At 38.9% G+C, this 19213-nt stretch overlaps 2 protein-coding genes across 5 annotated transcripts in view; both read left to right on the top strand.

Moving 5' to 3' along the window:
- rhpn2 (rhophilin, Rho GTPase binding protein 2) overlaps positions 1–7334 on the top strand; it is a 28448-nt gene extending 21114 nt beyond the window's left edge. The window contains exons 10-15 of one of the 2 annotated variants that reach the window (XM_067439828.1): positions 331–450; positions 543–737; positions 1405–1451; positions 3520–3666; positions 5112–5270; positions 5582–7334. In XM_067439828.1, coding sequence (XP_067295929.1) covers positions 331–450; positions 543–737; positions 1405–1451; positions 3520–3666; positions 5112–5270; positions 5582–5824 — 911 coding nt within the window. In that variant the 3' untranslated portion in view covers positions 5825–7334. Of the gene's footprint in view, positions 1–330; positions 451–542; positions 738–1404; positions 1482–3519; positions 3667–5111; positions 5271–5581 lie in introns of both variants that reach the window. The other variant, XM_067439823.1, reaches the window with a different exon arrangement.
- A 2023-nt stretch (positions 7335–9357) lies between these two features.
- cep89 (centrosomal protein 89) overlaps positions 9358–19213 on the top strand; it is a 137092-nt gene continuing 127236 nt past the window's right edge. For 2 of the 3 annotated variants that reach the window (XM_067439805.1, XM_067439813.1), the window contains exons 1-4: positions 9358–9616; positions 9839–9945; positions 10150–10305; positions 17368–17563. In XM_067439805.1, coding sequence (XP_067295906.1) covers positions 9524–9616; positions 9839–9945; positions 10150–10305; positions 17368–17563 — 552 coding nt within the window. In that variant the 5' untranslated portion in view covers positions 9358–9523. The remainder of the gene's footprint in view (positions 9617–9838; positions 9946–10149; positions 10306–17367; positions 17564–19213) is intronic. The other variant, XM_067439818.1, reaches the window with a different exon arrangement.

The raw sequence follows: 19213 nt of genomic DNA, 5'->3' as shown, positions 1-19213 counted from the left end.
ATGAAAGCCAGAGACGGTTCAGTATCTTGGCTACTTTTGACAGTGTGCTGAAAGACTGAACGGGATTATGTAACATTCTCTTTGTTATTTAAACAGTTACCCCTCCATCCTCTCCCCCTCTCTTGTGCTTTACATCTCCATAACCATAACAGAGAGTTTTGGCTATTAATGAGCTTATTTGGACTCAGCCAACTGAATAAATACACAATGGGACGTGTAAATGCCTCAGTGGAATGAGATGAAATTTACAGGAATGTACATGTATCCTGTTTTATTGACCAAAACAATGCAGTGTTTAAATATTGATGATACCTGTGTCTGTACGTGTAGTGACGCCTACTGATGATGAGGACAAGCAAGAGAAGGCTCTGTCACAACTATATGATGCCATGCCGGAGGGACGTTCTCCTCTTGACATCCTGAAGAATAAGGACGACAGACGGAGAATAGGTGAGATGCTCATACATAGACCTGTGAGGTGTAAATGATTGGGATATTCCACTTTAGTAAACTAAACTAATATTTTCTGTCTGTTTGCTCAGGTAAAGCTCATCTGCAGCGCTCCATCATGGGACATGAAGAGGCCATCCGCACGCATTCTTGCTGTCGACACTTGAAAGAACTGGACATTCTGAGTCACATCCTGCAAGCTAGCCTCAAACGCTCTCTTACCAAGTTTGACCAAAATGACAAGGAAGATGAGTTTACAGACTACATGCTTGCACCAGATATTATCTGTAAGTCAGAGGTCGACAACATTTGCACATGATATTAACACCCACCAGTGATCTGATCACAAGTGGTCAGTTTCAGAATGAAGTGACCATTCAGACTACATTTAAGCCACGGTGGCACTAGACTTTGAGGATTTAAAATTTTTCAGCATAATGCATGCAAAATGTGCAATCTACTACTAGATGTGAGATTTACTAGTGCTGAGATTATGCTTCCTGTCTCTCACATTTGTATTCGTATGACTGAAAATCAGTGGAACTAAACGTACAGGACTAAAAGTATAGTGTCCGCCCCTTCTGTCAGTAACCAATGTAACCATATCACAATTTTATATTATAAACACTAATGCATCTGGATGTGTCCCAGTACATTTGCGATAATTCCAGGTGTAAACAAATGTTTTGTTTCTCCTGATCACATGATTGGATTAATGGGGATTGATGTTATTTGCTCATTAAACTTTGAAAATTCTGCTGCAGATTTTTTTTAAATCTAAAATGTAACCTATATGCAGCAGTGAGTTTTTTTTTGTTCACCGAAGCATCACATTTTGAACTGTGTATGAGATTCTCAGAATACGACCTGCATCTTAAAGCAGAGAACAAGAGTGGTAAGTTCAGTTGACGGTGTAAACATGCACTAACTTTTCCCCTCCTCCTTCTCTGTTAGCTAAAACAGAAAAGAAAGCTGAGATGGAGATTCCAGCTTCCACCAAGGTGAAAGTCACAGACCTATTCCATCGGCTGGTATGTGGGCTACTAATTTTACTCAAAAACAGTTTGAGCTCTTTTCACAGCACAGAAATGCTTGTGCAAATGTGCAACTTTTTATTAGTACACAAAATAGCAAAATATCCAAGTATTCTGTAAGCATATGTGCTGTTGAACAGACCCATGTTGATTTGACCTGTACACACTGGCCAAACAGACCAAAGCCTCACAATCCAAGGCTATATTTTTTGAATTTTTGGGGAATCTGTTTGGTCAGTCTGTAGAGTATGATACTTACAGTACTAATATGAATAACCCTGGTTTGAACCTTTTCTGAGTGTTATGACATCTTCAGTCTATGACTCTGAAACTCAAGTGCCATTTTTAAAGTGATTTCTTTTTAATGTGATTCCCACTTAAACATTAGTTCTCAACAATATCCAGTAGGATTTTTACATTGTATTTTAGATTATTGCAGAAAATAAGCTCTGTGACCAACAAATGTTTCTGATTCTTAAATGTTTTATTCCATATAATCTTTGCAAATGAACACAACTTTTATGATGCCTAAATACAATCACCAGAAGTAAAAAGCTAGAAGAACTACACTGTGTTCTTATGACTTCAACATCACCACCACAAAGCTTCTGAAAACCCTTTAAATCTTTATTTAAAGTCTACAAGTTGGAAAGTTTGAGTTAGAATAGTTTTTAGCAATGCAAGTATAAACACAAGGCTGTAAAAGCAGACTTGCGAGTAGATGAGTTTTCCTGTTCATGCAATGATGTTTCATATCCTCAAAACCTCTATAGTCCCATTTAGCTACTTGTTAACAACCACATTTTTCAAGACGTGTAAAGCTTAGAAAAAAATCACTAGGGGTGTATTAATGCTGCATATCATGTCATAGAATAAAATATAAAAATATTTTGAGCTTGTGTTAACCACCGACCTTATTTAAGACTTTTGATTAAAAATTACTTTAAAGAAAAAATACATTATATTTTACGAATCATTTCTGTGTTTTTATTAGGTTTTAATAGTTTTTTTTCTTCTGAACTACTTAATTAGTGTTATTTAATTAATTTTAAGATATTAAAAAAGAGTTTCATTTCTGTTAAACCTCAAGTCTTCATCTGCAGTAGATTCTGTGAAGCTGGAAGAATAATTTTGACTCTAGAATCTTAGAATTGTAAATCTGCTGTACAGCACTGGAACGTTCGAGAACCACAGTGACGTATATTCCGTTCCCTCAGGCTGTGGGGAGCAGGGTAATTCAGGTGAAGGAGGCAGAGTTTATGATGTGGTTAGTTTTATGGAAGCATATATTTGAGTTTTACCACCTTCAGATGTCTGAGTGACCTTCAGAGAGTTCAAAGAACCACTGCTGTGATCCTGTAACAGTTGCTATGGGCACTTTTAAATGAACCCTCACTTGAATTTTTTTTTCGTAGGCCAGTTTAACGTATAAGCTTTGCAAGTCCTTAATGAAGTCAAATGACCTTTCTTAGGAAGGGGTCAACCATATGCTGCACATGCCTTTACCTATAGTTAAACCAGTGGTTCTGGACCTTTGACTCCATTTTCCTAGAGAGGCCCTCCTATCTAAGCTAATACAGTATGTACCCGTTGTAGTTCTGTTGTAATCAAATAAGGTCAAAAATATTTATAACATACATTCTTTCTTTTAGTGTTTTTTAAATCATTACAGTTACGATTTTTAATATAACTCAATTTAAAAAAAAGAAAGGTTTTTTTTTCCGCCTCCCTGGAAGTAAGACTTCATGGGCCCTCTGGTTGAGGACCACTGCCTTAAATGCTTCAACCTGACCATCACCTCAGATGGCGGTGCTTTTCATGATGATATTAAGTAAACCTTCACACCATATGAGTTCACACATTCACATATACTGTGTGAAGTCAGTGTGTCAGTAAGCCAAATGTTTGGATGGTGAGCAGGTTGGATTTATAGCCAAGGACAACCAGGGTGGCAGGCTAAATTTAAAAACACCCTGTGTGTCTTTGAATTAGGTGAGTTGCTATAGTGATTTGCTGTTGTCTTTGTGTTGTGCAGGGGCCTTTGTCAGTGTTCTCAGCAAAGCAGAGATGGTCAGCTCCACGCACCGTCCGGCTGAGACTACAGGACAGAGACCTCGGATTTACTCTGAAGGGTGATGCACCCGTTCAGATACAGTCACTCGATCCCCTTTGTCCTGCAGCGGTAAGTGTTCCTTAGTCTTGTCGAGGTTTCCATATTTGGGAAGCTTCTTAAAAATAAATTTTCCCTGAAGCAAACCCAATAGCTTCATAGTAGCTTCCATGTTAGCACGTCACGTTTGATGTGGTGGTAATTTCACAGTAGGCATAAACACAGGTTCGAAGACTGCAATTTGGCTAATATCAAAGTGGGAGTCATAGCTTGCGTAGTATAGACTCAGCTCCCAACCCAACTTTGAGGATCAGAAGCCTGTATAAGTTTTATTCATGCAGTGAAGAATATACAGTTTTTTTCACAGTGATGTCACAGTGGTTATTCCATTTCTTTATTGAATCCTGCTTTTAGGTATACCACCTGTACCTGGAAAATTTAAAGAAGTTTATTATTTTTTTTTCCTTTGATTGTATTTGTCTGTTGTTTTTCCTATGCTGATGTTATCATTACCTTCTGCAAAAAAACAAAACAAAAAAAATGATATATTTGATATAAGCTCATTCAACAATTATAGCTGTTGTATGCGCTGTTGTTTTACAAAATATATATATAATCATTCATTATAATAATAATCTTTACAATCTTTACAAACAGATATCTTGATGAGGCACATACAATGTGATTACATTTTCGAGGCCATGGGGTCAGCTATCAAACACTGAACTGGACTAGATCAAAAAAGCAACAGTATGAACACAAACAAGCACAGTCTGAGACCACTTTCCAACTTAAGTGGATGAAAAAAAGGGACAGGGACCGTGTGAATTTAAAGAACTGGGTTCTTTTTCACTTGATTCTACTTAAAGGAATTTGGTTCTTTAAAATAGGACTCAAGTGTGAAAACACACTAATGCTTAAGCTGCTTTGCTGAACACAAAAGACAGTCAATGGTGTTCAAAACAATAATTGGACCCCACTGTCTAAAGTTACATGGACAAAAAGAAATTGAAACATTTGTCAGCATACCTTCTTTTGTGTTCCTTGTGTTGTATACTTCTCCCTCCTCCTCGATTTGATTGTGTCGTCTTACTGAGAAGAGCAAACAGAAACAGATTGTGACATTTATCAGTAGAGAACTTCTTCCTGTTTCAATTAATCTTCCTTTTATACGTGTGAAATTGTGATTGTCCTTGAGGCTTAGGGCAGATTTAATCTTTGACCACGGCAATTGAATGAAAACAAAATGCATGAATCCACGCCCACTGCACCTGTTTTTGACCATATGCATCTCAAGCTGTCTCAAACAGCTGTGTATCTCTCACAAATAACTCCTTTTATTTTGTTGGTACACATGAATGAATCTTCTCAGAGCTCATCTCTATGGTAACCGCAATAAGGTTGTGCTGATAAACTCATACCATAAATATCTGAAGGGTCAAAGCGTCACTCTTGCAAGACGTGATTTACTTCTCTGACCTTCTTTCTTTTTCTCTACACTATCTCTTCATCTCCAGGCTGAGGGACTGAGAGAGGGAGATTACATTGTTGCTGTGGGCGACACAGAGTGTAAATGGATGGGAGTGAGTGATGTTATGAAGCTCTTAAAGGATGTGGATGAGGAGGGCGTCAACATCAGAGTGGTCAGCATGATGGATAGCAGCAGCCAGCCAATGGTAATTGCTTTTTTTTCAAGGTTTTCTTTGCCTACCATTATCTGATTGGTTGAGGGATTGTTTAATATCCCAAAGAGGAATTGCTTTTAATAATATTTATTTAGATGCACTAATATTAACAATATAGTTAGGAATATATATACTTTTACTACTGTTCAAAGGATCAGTACGAAAAAAAAGAATACATTTCTTCATCAAGGATGAATTACATTGATCATGTGACAGTAGAGACATTTGTAATATCACAAAATATTTATTTCAAATAAATGCTATTTTATTTAATTGCCCCTCTCTCTATTTAATCTCTGAAGCCTACCAAGAGTGCTACATACTGCGGTGGTCTGCCGAAGACCTACTCCATGATCTGCCTGGCATACGATGAGGATGATAAGAACCCGAAGTCTCGCAAGGTAGCCAAAAAACCATCATTCCTCAGCTGGGGTCTTAAGAACAAGAAGAGCAACAGCACGCTAAGTCTCCCTACAGCAGATTACAGTGGACCCTGGAACAGACCTACCTATCCCAACTCATGTAATGAAAGCGCCCTCTACTAAACTGAACTGGATTTATATGTATGCTGATAGCGTAAAAGCACACTATATTACAAGGAGAGATTTTTAGACAGAGTCAAATAAATTACAAATGGAAAATAAAATGTACATTTTGCACAGACCTGTAAACAGAGATGTAAGCTATACTTTTATTCCTTCACTAGTCTGGTTTTCTCGAAAATCGCACCAATAAAGGTGAAGAATTACGCGTTTTAACAAATCAGTAGATAAAAACACGACGTGCATGCTGCTTGAAGTATTTGATTACTTTTTTTGTACTTGTTTTGTTATTGTTGTATTGAATGGCTAAACGGTGTTATGAAGGAATATTTTTTTATTTTGTTGCTTTTTTTGTTGTTGTAAAAATCCACATTAGTGGCATAGACAGGCATCTTATTCATATTAAAATGAAGGCTGGTAGATTGGCAGTTAACATGCAGTCTTTTTTGAGCCTGTAGCTTACAGACAGACCACCACAGCCTTTCTGTGAGGATCTTGCATCATCAAAACAGAATTCTAATCCTGTGTCAATCACTGTAGAAGAACAGAATGTAGGAGAGGATGGTGAATAGCTCTTGCCCTCGGAATGTCTATTACAAACAGTAATATGATTTGGTGTAACTCAAGTATTTAAGCACCAAATTCAAGCAAGAAGGATGGAATATATAGCAGTGAATACAAATGCCGTTCTTTTTAACCTTTGTTCGATGTGTTTTACCTGGCACTTCTTCAGTGTTGGAATATTTCACTGTCTACAAAGTAGATTTTTATGCACATTTGATAATCAAATAATTTATATGCAAAATAAAGAGAAAAAATATCTATATAAAGTAAACATGTATTCATTTTAAGTATTGGAAGTATTTAGGTTTTGTATCGTGAAACTGTAACCTGGATCTTTTTTTGGTTACATATCTTTATCTGTTACTTGGTGTATGTTATTCTGTTTATATGGTATAGCTCAAAACGGTACAGATGGCTAAGTGTTTTTTGTCTTTCTGACAATATTTAACTTTTCATTTATTTGTAAAAAAAAACACTGCCTCTCAGAATCCTAGAAGTCAGAAGCCTTTAAAATGCCTTACAACAGTCTACACTGACAAAATCGTATTTAACTGTGGGCCTCTGCTCCTTGCTTGTAAATATTTTTTATTATTGTTAATGAATGTATCCTTACCATTTATGACTCTGCTAGTGCCACATTTGGAATTATAATGACAAACACTGTTCTGAGAGGATGTTGATATTGTAAGGTGACATATTAATGAACATTAATGTTCACAGACCGTTTCTTTAGGGTAAAGCCAGTATCTGCATCAAGTCCCTAAATTCTAGCTTGGTTACAAATGGTAACATAATAATAAAGCAGATTTCTAGATTAGTTGCTCTTGTGTCTACAATGTATGTAGATTACCAATGGGATACTTCTGAGGTAATGTCTGGACTATAATGAAATCTATATTGTTGCCTTCTTTTATGTTGTATATGTAAATCTTGATCTAAATAAAATGTGGGGTCAAACCTGTGGTTGTTTTATTGTGCAAGAGGCTACTGTAATGATTGACTGTGTAACCATCCCAACCATGCCAATTCTGGTTAAAAGTAACAATTGTGTAATGAAGTGTCATACAGGTCACGGTTCTAGTTTTGCCCTAATTCATCTTTATTTTTCCAAATTGTATTTTTTTTCAAGACCAAAAACTGACAGTATGAATGTAGGAGTATGATGTGGCTATAGTCCACAACCACTCTTATTCTACCGACTTCTTCTTAGAGAATTTTAAAGTATATATTTCAAAGAATTGTCGCACTCTGACTCACATGTGAAAATCACTTAAAAGGCATGGCAGAATGGAGTCATTTCCCCATTAGAAATTAAAATGCAGTAATACTGATCGATCGTGAACATCACCCCAGTAAAGCAGAAAGAGATTCACATTCTGTTCCTTTCTTTGTAGTAAAGGAAAAGCATAATTTGTGTTGTGCTCTGTGCGCATGTGAATCTGGGCAGTGAAAATGGTGTGGTGGACTAATGGATTTTAAATCACTCACAGACTGGGGAATTTGATGGTGCGGCTTTGGTTAGGTTATTAGAGAGATTGCTTACCAATGCCAGCAGTGATGTCACAGTGGTTAAGTGTGTCTGTGTGTGTAAGAGAAAGATAGAGAAAATGTATCCGCATCTTCTACAGCTCGAGAACATTAATATCAGAAATACAATGACTCAGGACTTATTTAACTATTCTGAAGTTTTACTGGAATCATTTACATATCCCATGTGAGTCTGCTTTTAACCGGAACACTCTGCCAGAGTGATTTCTAATATGAATCGACTCGCCCACTTTATCCTCTTCAGCAGTTTTGTAGTTTTTCAGCACAGGAAGCATACATTTAAGCCACCTTCTAATGGAGACAAGTTGATCCATACATAGTGGAATTAATACTAGTACAACAAAAATATTTATGACGACTTAAATTGTCGTCAACATGGAAACAACATGGCACTGTTCAGTGCCATTACACTTTATCTAGTGAATGTATTTGTGTTAGTACTCTCATTTGAAGATTAGATAGTTACTAAGTATAGAAGGTTTCACTCCAGCTGGGCTGACTCCACAGATACACAACAGGATTAAAAACTGTTAAGATGTGACAGTAATACTGACCTCTTTACTGCTTTCAGTATGTTCTATGGATTTATTCCAAATAAACAATAATAGTTGTAGTGATAAAATAAAAAGACACTTTTAGCATTTCATAATTTTAGCTACAAATGTATAACATATTTTGCTGTTAAATAGTGTTCATTGTATAGGTACAATTTTAGGTAATGCATATTTCACAAAATCCCCTGCAAAACTATAGGTGTTTAGGAAAGTGATGTAGTGGTTGCCTTTAGTGTTTTTGGTGACAATTACATTTAACTGTGGCCTTTAACTCCACTGTTAAAGGTCAAAGTATGTGTGGGGTTTAATTTTTAGAAATTGTCAAATTTAATCTATAGTCAGACGTAAACTGCACAACAAAGAAGGTGATCATTAAGTCTTTAGATAGTTCTTCATATTTTCAAATATACTATAACTAAGATACTGAGGACACAACGCCTGGTTGAAAGCCAAAACTACATGTTATACATTAATAACATTGCATAATAATGCAATGACAACTATTATAAATCATCTATTATTTTTCTCAAACACCTTACCACGTGCTACCTTCACGTGCTTGAAGATGCTACCTTCACGTGCTTTTGGAATGATCTTAAATACGAGATTTCCCAGGTAAAAAAAACTGTCACATGAACGCCCTCCCATTTCAAAACTTGCATTATGAACCCGACATCAGAAGTCAAATTTCCAATAGCACGCGAAGGCAGAAAGAGAGCGGTCAAGACTTCCCTCTGCTGGAGAACTGCAGCACTCACACGTGGCACGACGCCGTTGCTAAGACGATTAAAAAGCAACGCTGATTGGTTACGCGAGCACATGCAAACCAATAGGAGGAGTTGTTATATTTCAAGGTTTTTTATGGAAAGCGTCTAGTTACGTGAAGTTGAGTTGAATCCAGTAAGATTTCGATTAAAAAAATAGTCGTTTATAAAAAATAACCTATAAAATTGTCAGTTATGAGCTATAAAACATAGCTTTTCTACACCGATAGTTCTGGAAAGATCAGTCCTGGCCGCGGTTTTCATAAATCTTAATGTCAAATCTCTCACCGAAGCGAGGAAGTTTGTTGAGGACTATGTCATCAAAATTCAACTTCAGCTTCAGGAGAAAAGAGAAGAGAGAATTTGTAAGTCTTCTATTGCTTAAATATAACTAATATAAGCTACATTTGTGGCGTACTGTGGCTAAGGTCGTGTTACTAAGCAACCTATAAAAAGATACATTAATTCAGAACGTATTTATTTTCTTACCAATGGTTAGTTACTGACGTTACGATTTAACGTGTATCCTGTGATGTAACGTTAGTTGTATAGTAAAATGTGTAATCTTGTTTGTTGTTGTTGCTTAGCGGAATATATCTCATGGCTTGATCCCTGCTGCCACCATTGCCCCCAGACCTGCTGTTCCCCGCACTCCTCCCCCACGAAGCCCCAACCCCTCTCCAGAGAGACCCAGGTATACCCACATACCATATCCCAATCCATTCTTTTCACTTTGGTCCCCTCAGTCATGTTACTCATCTCTCAATATTTTTGAGGGTCCTATAATTCACTAATTTTTAGTCATAATGTTTATCGAACATGCCGGTTTCAGGTGTATTTTTCCAATATCTTTTCATTTATTTTTTACATTTTGTAATCTCTCTTATTACTGTAACAGGTCTGCCCTGGCAGCTGCCATATTGTCTTCCTCCTTGACGGGCCGTACTGTTGCCATTCCTCCTCCACGCCAACGATCTTACTCTGAGAGTGATTGTTCACGGGAAGACAGCCAAACTGGCTTTGAGCCCTGCGCTGCCACAGCACTTTATACCAGGTGATATAGTACATTGTTTCATCGACCTAGATCAGGGATTCCCAAACTTTTTTTTTTGGTCAGTACAGGAGATTTTGTTAGCATTTTAATAATTTAACAACACATCTGCATGTTTATGGTTCTCTGATATCAGTTAATGATTATATGACATGCAGGCAAACAAATATTAATAATTTTTGTCAAGTGTTTGATTTATCTGGATTGCTTTTATTTAAAGGGTTAGTTCACCCAAAAATGAAAATTATGCTATTAATTAACCTCACATCGCTCCAAAATCATAAAACCATCTTCAGACAAAGATTAAGTTATTTTTTAATAAAATCTGAGAACTTTCTGAAACTCCATCAGGTGACATAATGGAGAAGAAAATCTTGGCAGAAACCAGGCTCAGTTCTCTTCTGGCCAACGAACGAACAGTGTATGATTGTGATTCAGGCAGCATTACAGGTCAGAAGTCAGATTGGATCAAAACATTCAGAATATTTATCCAGTTCTATCTAGTTGAAAGATCGAAGTAATCATGCCGGTATGGAGAAGGGCTTCTTGAGAACTAGGGCCACTGGCTGTTGTGTCGATGAGGCCTTCACAGGGTCTAGTTGATACAATCTCTGACACTTAAAGCTAGACTGTGTGATATTTTCCCCCATCTAGCGGTGAAATGGTATATGACCATCCAGTGAATATTAGTTTCTGTTCCTCTCAATTCTGATTTCATTTTAATTCCTATGGTGGCCAATTTAGTCCAAGATTAACATGGCAATCCCTCTCTTCACATTCGACAGAGTCATCGAGTGTTAGCCTAGAAATGTAGATGCACCCTAGCGGCAGCAAATCTAATCTGCCCGCGAGTGTCGTCTAGCAACTCTCAATACCCTTCTGAGCTGTAAACGCCAAACTCTGGTCGTGCCAATCACATCGTGTATAGAGTCGGTGGGCAGGGCTTAAAGGGGGGGTGAAACACTCACTTTCAGTCAGTGTCATGTCAATCTTGAGTACCTATAGAGTAGCATTGCATCCTGCATATCTCCGAAAAGTCTTTATTTTTTAAATAATTATATAAGAAAGATGCGCTGTTCCGAGTCTTTCCGAAAAAAGCCGAGCGGGTGGGGGCGTATCGTGTGAGCAGATGACGAGTGCGCGCGCTGTTATTGTGTTGAGTGCGTCGTAAAGCTGTGTCATCCCTAACAGCGGGAAAAAACTTTATTCAAAATAAAAAAATGGCTTTTAATCAGATTCAGCCATACATCTATAATCCGGAATCAGACCCAGAGGCTGCAGTTGAACAGGAGCAGCAGCAAAAACGAGCAGGACGTCTCTATGTGGTACAAGTTATACACTAACTATATAATATGCTTAGCGGCTTGTGTTATTTACATATTTATACTTGAATTATATCGTCGTATTTTTTTTCTTTGAAGGTGTACATGTGGGAAGTGCAGTTGTGCACGTGTGTATGTGTGTGTGTGTGTGTGTGTGTTTACGCGTGGTTTGTGTAGACAATTGTAGTAAGCGGACTGGTTTTGCACGGCAGGCTAGTGTTTACATAGAAAGACATGGAATAGTAGCGCATTTGAATGAAGAAGCGCGCTTATTTAGTTCATCATTTTTCCCCACTCTTTGTGTATTGTTGTTTGGAGTGCTTTTACAATACACAAACATAAAGTCACACATATAGTGGCCAGCTAAACAAATGTACACGCACTACACATCGCATGCTCCATTGATCAATTAACTATATGTGATCATGTTTGGGCTACTTGATGGGCATAGGCAAAAACACAGACATTTGAAGCAGTCTCACTCAGCGCCTGCGGTTCTAACGTTGGGACCTTTATCGTTGGGACTGCTCCATCCTTCAGCATTAGGCGATCGGAAAATCCGGCGTCGAACTGGGCCTTGTTTATGAAACAGTCGGCACCGAAATGCAGCGAACAGACATTAACCTTTGCGGAACTCAGTTGCTGATCCGGAAAAGCAAATTCCATCCACTGTTGCCTTAACGCGGGGTTTTTTGGCAATCTGTACAGGACTGTCTTGGTCTGGCAACCAAAACGCACTTTTTTGGTGACATTGTTAATTTCTTGAAGTCACATCACCTGTGCAGCGCAGCCTACGAGCCAGCGCTTTGATGGGCGTAGCCTGTTGCTTTCGCACTCTCCCTCTCTCTCTCTCTCTCTCTCTCTCTCTCTCTCTCTCTCTCTCTCTCTCTCACGCTCTTCCGGTAGAATTGCCCGTACGGCCCATACAAGGAAATTCCGACCTATTAACGTCAAGTGGACCCATGATCGAAAAAAAAATTGCCGAAACTTATGACTAACCGGAAGTAGTATTTTTGACAAAGAAATACTCCCATCAAACGTCCACCTTAACTTTTGAAACTTTGTCTATGTTTAGTATGGGATTCCATGTCTTTAACAGTGTAAAAAGATCAGTATGCATGAAACAGCATTTCACCCCCCCTTTAAAATAATGACGACGGCCGAGTTGCTTGCGTGCTTCTAGTCAACACAGAAGCTGGCGAACAGCGGTCTTTTGAATCAGCTTTGACCGCAACTCTGGAAGACTTGGAGTTAAGCTTTTCTCTGAGAAAAGAACAAAGAATGGCACTGAAGTCATTCTTAAGAAGGGAAGATGTGTTCGGAGTTTTGCCGACCGGATACGCCGAATGTTTAATCTATCAACAAGCTCCGTTTCACCTTCGTTGCTCTGGTTGGTTGGTTGGTCATGCATCCTATCGCGTGCAGAGGGAGTTTGAAAGACAACCGTTTATCCCGCCCCTCAAATTGAGCCCTGTCAATGGTGAGTTTCCAGACCAAACATCTTGATGTGAGTCTGGCTTGTTAAAACGTGAAAGGCGAAGCTTGAATTTATGGGTATGTCCCTCTTTGGCTAATGTACTTTCAAGATGGAGGGGCAACATAGCGACCAGCATTCAAACCCCTCACCCGTATGTATTTTCAATGGCAAATTATAAACTTACGAGAATACTTTATTACTTGAAAGAAGTAAATATACATTAATGAGCACATATATTTTTGAAAGAACTAAGTGTTTTTAGCTAAGCATAAACTAAAAAAGTTACACAATGTAGCTTTAATAGGATGTGTTGCGGTGGTGTCTAGGTGCAGGTCCACCATCTGATCAGGATACGGCCCAGATCCGGCTGACTACAGTAAACTTTGGGATAAACAGAGACTAACATTAGAGTAGATGCCATTCTTCTTCTGATGTAACAAGTACATTGATTGTTATAGGAAGTGTTCCCGTTCCGGCTGACATAGTTTTTGCTGTCTAATAATCATTTAACTGATTTGAATAATATAAATTGATAATGTTCTATGTCAGGGATGGAAATTAGCACCCGCCACCAGCCAAATGCGGGTGATTTTGAGTTGTGGCGGGTAAACTCGCTTCACCTACCGGCCACCGTGGCGGGTAAATAAAAATAGCATTCTGTTTCCCCTCTTTGTAAACTTTGTTCAATGCATGCGAGTGCGGCCGTATGTCCGAATATGACCAGTCGTTTTCGCTGTCATTACCCGGATGTAGTACCAGAAGACGCTAATACGAACTCGCGCGTACTGAAAGAAGATCCGTCACTGCGCATCATCCGAGAACGTGCACTCGTCTCACAGCGCGCAAATATTGAGTTCTCTTTCAAGTCTTGCGCTTAAATGGACAAACTCCCACAAAAAGTATGTCAACATGTCCATCTTGATTAGTATCCAAGCAGACATAGTCTGAATATGCCTCAAGTGAACGTTATATAGTCGAGAAAGAAGAGCATATCCCTGCACTAGGTCTTAAAGGGGCAGTAGCCTTTACTGCTGTCTGTTTAATGTCAAACAAAAGGACATCACTCACTGCTCTTGAATAGCTTTTGTAAGTTTAATAAGGATTAATCTTTAATTTAAACAGTTAAATATGCAGTTATTTTACATTTGATTACTTTATTGAATTTCTGTACCTTTCTGCAGGCCATTAGGCCTGTACATTAGCTATTATTAAATGTACAAATGAGTGAGGGCAAGTTAAACATTTTAGTTTGAATTGTATTTTATACTGTGGATTGTTGCAATGTGCTAAATAAATATTTGCATAATTTGTAATTTATTAATATTTGAAACTTTAATATTAATTTATGCAATCGCAATGCCTTGATTTTTAGTAAAGTTACAGTCATAGCATTAGCCATAAATGCAATGGTACTAATAGTTGGCATAATTTCTTTTGGTGTTTCGGTTTCGGCCTAGAATTTTTATTTCTTTGCATCCCTACTGTCAATGTTCTGCTCGGTGTGTCGTCAACACGCTTCAGAAGATGCCAAAACTAATAGTTTCATTGTTGGTACTAAAAACCTAAAACTGGAAGCCATAAAAGATCACGTATCATCCAAATGCCACATCCAGGTAAAAAAAAAAGCGCACAAAGCCCTACTCATTTAGGCCCCGTCCACACGGAGACGTGTTTCGCTGTATACGTATAAATTTTGTACCGTATCAGCGTTTCGTCCACACGGATCCGGCGTTTTGAAGCATGAATCCGATATTTTTCTAAACCGGGTCCCAAAGCGGATAAATCTGAAAACGGTCATCTTCCGTCTTCGTGTTTACGGCGAATTCGTTTATTTTCTGAAACGGTGATGTCAACACACTACGTCCAGCACGGTGAAAGAGTTTAAGGGATACAACCATGTCTATGGATACAACTGCGGGCACTGGGCATGCGCACATCAATATTGTGTCATTTAATTAACGTATCTGCATTATTGTAAGGGTATGTTTTGGGTTGGGGTAGGTGTAGGCATTAATAAAACACATCTGTTAAGTAGCAAATGTATTTATTGTTATTTAATTGTGAGATTTGGGCTCACCTCCGACCACTGTTATACCCCTGCTAGCCACAACTCTTCTTCTCCTTTTTTTGTGTATTTCTGTGGCAGAATTACAGCGCCACACACTGGCCTGGCATGCAAACTACATCGTTTTTAGACCGTTTTCTTAATCCCGTGTGGACGCAGATATTTCTTGAAACGAGGAAAAAAAAAAGATCGGATTAGGAAAGCGCTGGCTTCGTGTGGACGAGGCCTTAATGAAATGTATATCAGTTCATGGTTTGTGTGTGTATAAGAGAGATAGAGAAAATGTCAGTATTTCATTGAGACTAGAGATTAAATAAACTGCTTAAGTATTGTAGAGCTTGTAGTATTAATTTTTCACATGCAGTTACACATTGTCGGTTAAAAACAAGAAAGTGGCTGGTAAAAACATGGAGTGGCTGGTAGATTTTGAAATCCACCAGCCACAGTGGCCGGTGGACAAAAAAGTTAATTTCCATCCCTGTTCTATGTGTATGCCAGATTAAAGAGATGTGTTTTAGTCTAGATTTAGAGTGTGCCTGCTTCTTAAGCAGAGTATCACAGAAAGCTATGACTTCTGTTGTGCTTTATCCTAATTTTTCCAAAAAGTTCTCAAAGGGGGGGTGAAACACTCGGTTTCAGTCAATCTCATGTCAATCTTGAGTACCTAAAGAGTAGTATTGCATCCTTCATATCTCTGAAAAGTCTTTAGTTTTATTATATTTATAAAAAATATGGGCTGTACCGAATCTTTCCGTAAAAAAAACGAGTGCCTGGAGGCGTATCGTGTGGGTGGAGCTAAAGAATGACGATCGCGAACAAAGCGGTGACGTCCTCAAGCGTGGAGAAACATATCGCTATCTCAGCTAATACAGATAATGATCCAGAATCAAATCTGAGGCAGAAATAAATTGAACAGGAGAAACAGCAACATCAGGACGTTCGTCTATGTGTGCAATTTAGTGGCCTGTCAACATTTGTGTGTCTTTACTCGCAGTTCATGAGGACATGATTCGGTTTATGGACTATTGTATGTGACTAGACCTTAGCAGTAGCAAGCAAAACGGTTTTGCACGTCAGACTAGTGTAGCGTTATACAGAGAACAGCAATGGAGTCCGCATTTGAATGACGAAGCACGCGATCGTGTCGTTTACTGATGTTTACAAATGTCTATGCTGTTGACAGGGCTCAACAGCATAGACATTTGAAGCAGTTTTACTCACCGGCTGCTTCCAAAGCAGGACCGAACCTTTATCGCTGGGACCGCTCCGTCAAAAACACACTTCTTTGGTATGATTTGGTGAAGTCCTGTGACAGCAGTGGCGTGGAAATCCACTTTGCGATGCGACTGAAGCAATGTTGTGAAGCTTCCCGTCATTTCTGCGTTCAAATCGGTTCAAATGCAGCGCTGGCTTCCCGGAATGCTGTGCTGAAGCGTTGAAGTCGCTCAACGTCACCCATAGGAAAAAAGTGGAGCGCGGTACGGACCATAACGACATAAGTGTTCACGGACGACTGGATCTGCACCTGAGAGTGTTTACGGGCGTGCATTTCCTCTCTCGCTCTAGTCACGCACGCGCGCACCCTACCGGGAGAAGAGCCCATACGGCCCATACAAGGACCTTCCGTTCTATTAACGTCAAGTCGAGCCATACTCAAAAAAAAACTCTCCGATACTTGTGAGAAACCGGAAGGAGTATTTTTGACACAGAAATACTCCATCAAACGCCCAACATTAGTTTTTGAAACTTTGTCTATGTTTAGGATAGGAATCCAAGTCTTTAACAGTGTAAAAAGCTCAGTATGCATGAAACAGCATTTCACCCCCCCTTCAAGTTTGAAAGCGACTAGTATAGTTTTATGTAATTTGTTTTTCGTTTGTGTTCAATGGAAGAAAGAATGTCACAGTGTTGAATGACATACATTTTATTTTAGGGGAACTAATACGTTAAATGAGTCTGAAAGCACAATCATCAATAATACAACAGAATGACTTCTAATAAGGATAACAGAAGGCCGTATTGATTTTAACTGTTAGACATTTTTGGTTCAGCAGGGGAAAAAGTAGTTTACTTGCAGATTTAGTCTTTGGTCTGATTGCACTCTTTGATATGATGTCATTAGATTTTATGCAATTTAAATATGTGGACCTAGTTTTCTTAAGCCAGACACATTAAATAATGAATTTGTTCTCTCTCTTTAGAGACAGATGGTCAGATTCAATGAGAGAAAGACCCCCTGTGCCTTCCCCAAGACATACTGATGATGATGAAGGTGATGACAGTGATAAGGTGGAGGGACTAGAGAGAGATGAAGATCATGTGTATCAGCCCCTTGAGAGGCAGAGCAGAGCTGATGACATAAATGGTGTTTACGCCGTGCCATTAAAACACAGGAAGGTACAGTCATGTGTCTGTTTGTTTGATTCATTTACTAATATTCACCATGAGGTGGTGCTGTCGATTTATTAAAAATCAAAACCTAGTTTAAGATCATAAAGAGATATGGATTAAAATCGTATCTTAAGACCAGAGGATTCATTGCAAGTTTTACACATTTCGCACTAGTGGATCATAACCGGGTTGTAAGTGCTGGTTCAAAATGCCAAAAGAAAAAACAGGAGCAAGAGACAAAAAATAGAGAGTAGGCAATTTATTGAAAACTGCATTTAAACCCAAACAGGCCGTTCATCAGCTGATCAAAAGTTTAAGACCATAGCCTAAAAATAAACGCACAACAATACTACAAGTATCAAAAAAGGACTCAGTAGTGAGTAGCCCCACCGTTCTTGTTGATCACTTCAAAAACTTGTTTCGGCATGCTTGATGCGACTGTTTCCAGGAGGTTGGTGGGAATGTTGCTCCATGTGGTGAAGATGGCTTCACGAAGGGCATCCACGGTCTGGAATTGACGTCCATTTTTGTAAACTTCCCTTGCCATCCATCCCCAAATGTTCTCAATGGGATTTAGATCAGGGGAACACGCAGGATGGTCCAAAAGAGCAACGTTATTCTCCTGGAAGAAGTCCTTCGTCAGGCGGGCTTTGTGAATTGCAGCGTTTTCCTGTTGAAAGACCCAGTCATTACCGCACAGACGGGGGACCTCGGTCAAGAGGGATGCCCGCTGCAACAGATCCACATAGCCAGTCACCGTTTAACGCCACTGCACAACCTGAAGCTCCATTTTCCCATTGAAGGAAAAAGCACCCCAGATCATGATGGAGCCTCCTCCACTGTGCCACGTAGAAAACATCTCAGGTAGGATCTCCTTGTCATGCCAGTAACGTTGGAAGCCATCAGGACCATCCCGGTTAAAAAATTTCTCGTCAGAGAAAACTTGCAAATTCTAAACGGGCAAGTTTGTGTCGTGGGAGGAGACGTGGCCTTTGAAGACGTTTTTTGTTCTTGAAGCCCTTCTCTAGCAGATGACGTCTTATGGTTGTTGGACTGCAGTCAGCATCAGTAAGGGCCTAATTTGGGTTGAGGATCGACCTGTGTCTTCACGGACAACCCGTCGGATCCTGCGGCTCAGTGCAGGTGAAATCTTTTTGGGTCTACCACTTGACTTTTTTGTCCCATAACTCTCAGGATTTTTTAAGAAATGTAAAATGACTGTCTTACTACGTCGAACCTCAGCAGTGATGGTGCGTTGCGAAAGGCCTTGCTTGTGCAGCTCAACAATCCTTCCACGTTCAAAGAGAGAAAGCTTTTTTGCCTTTGCCATCAGGAGATCTTGACAATATGTCTGCTTGAAGGACAATGACATGAAAGCCATATTTTTGTGCAGATTTTACCTTTTTATGGCTATGGTCTTAAACTTTTGATCAGCTGATGAAAGTTTAAATGCAGTTTTCAATAAATTGCCTACTCTCTATTTTTTGTCTCTTGCTCCTGTTTCTTCTTTTGGCATTTTGAATCAGTGCTTACAACCCGGTTATGATCCACAAGTGCGAAATGTGTAAAACTTGCAATGAATCCCCTGGTCTTAAGATTTTGTTCAGGAGTGTGCATATATATATATATATACATATATATACACACATATAAATA

This window comes from Pseudorasbora parva, chromosome 1 (assembly GCF_024679245.1).
Source record: "Pseudorasbora parva isolate DD20220531a chromosome 1, ASM2467924v1, whole genome shotgun sequence".
Taxonomy (NCBI): Eukaryota; Metazoa; Chordata; class Actinopteri; order Cypriniformes; family Gobionidae; genus Pseudorasbora; species Pseudorasbora parva.
The sequence above is the reverse complement of the archived record's forward strand: the minus strand, read 5'-3'. Positions and strand labels throughout refer to the sequence as shown.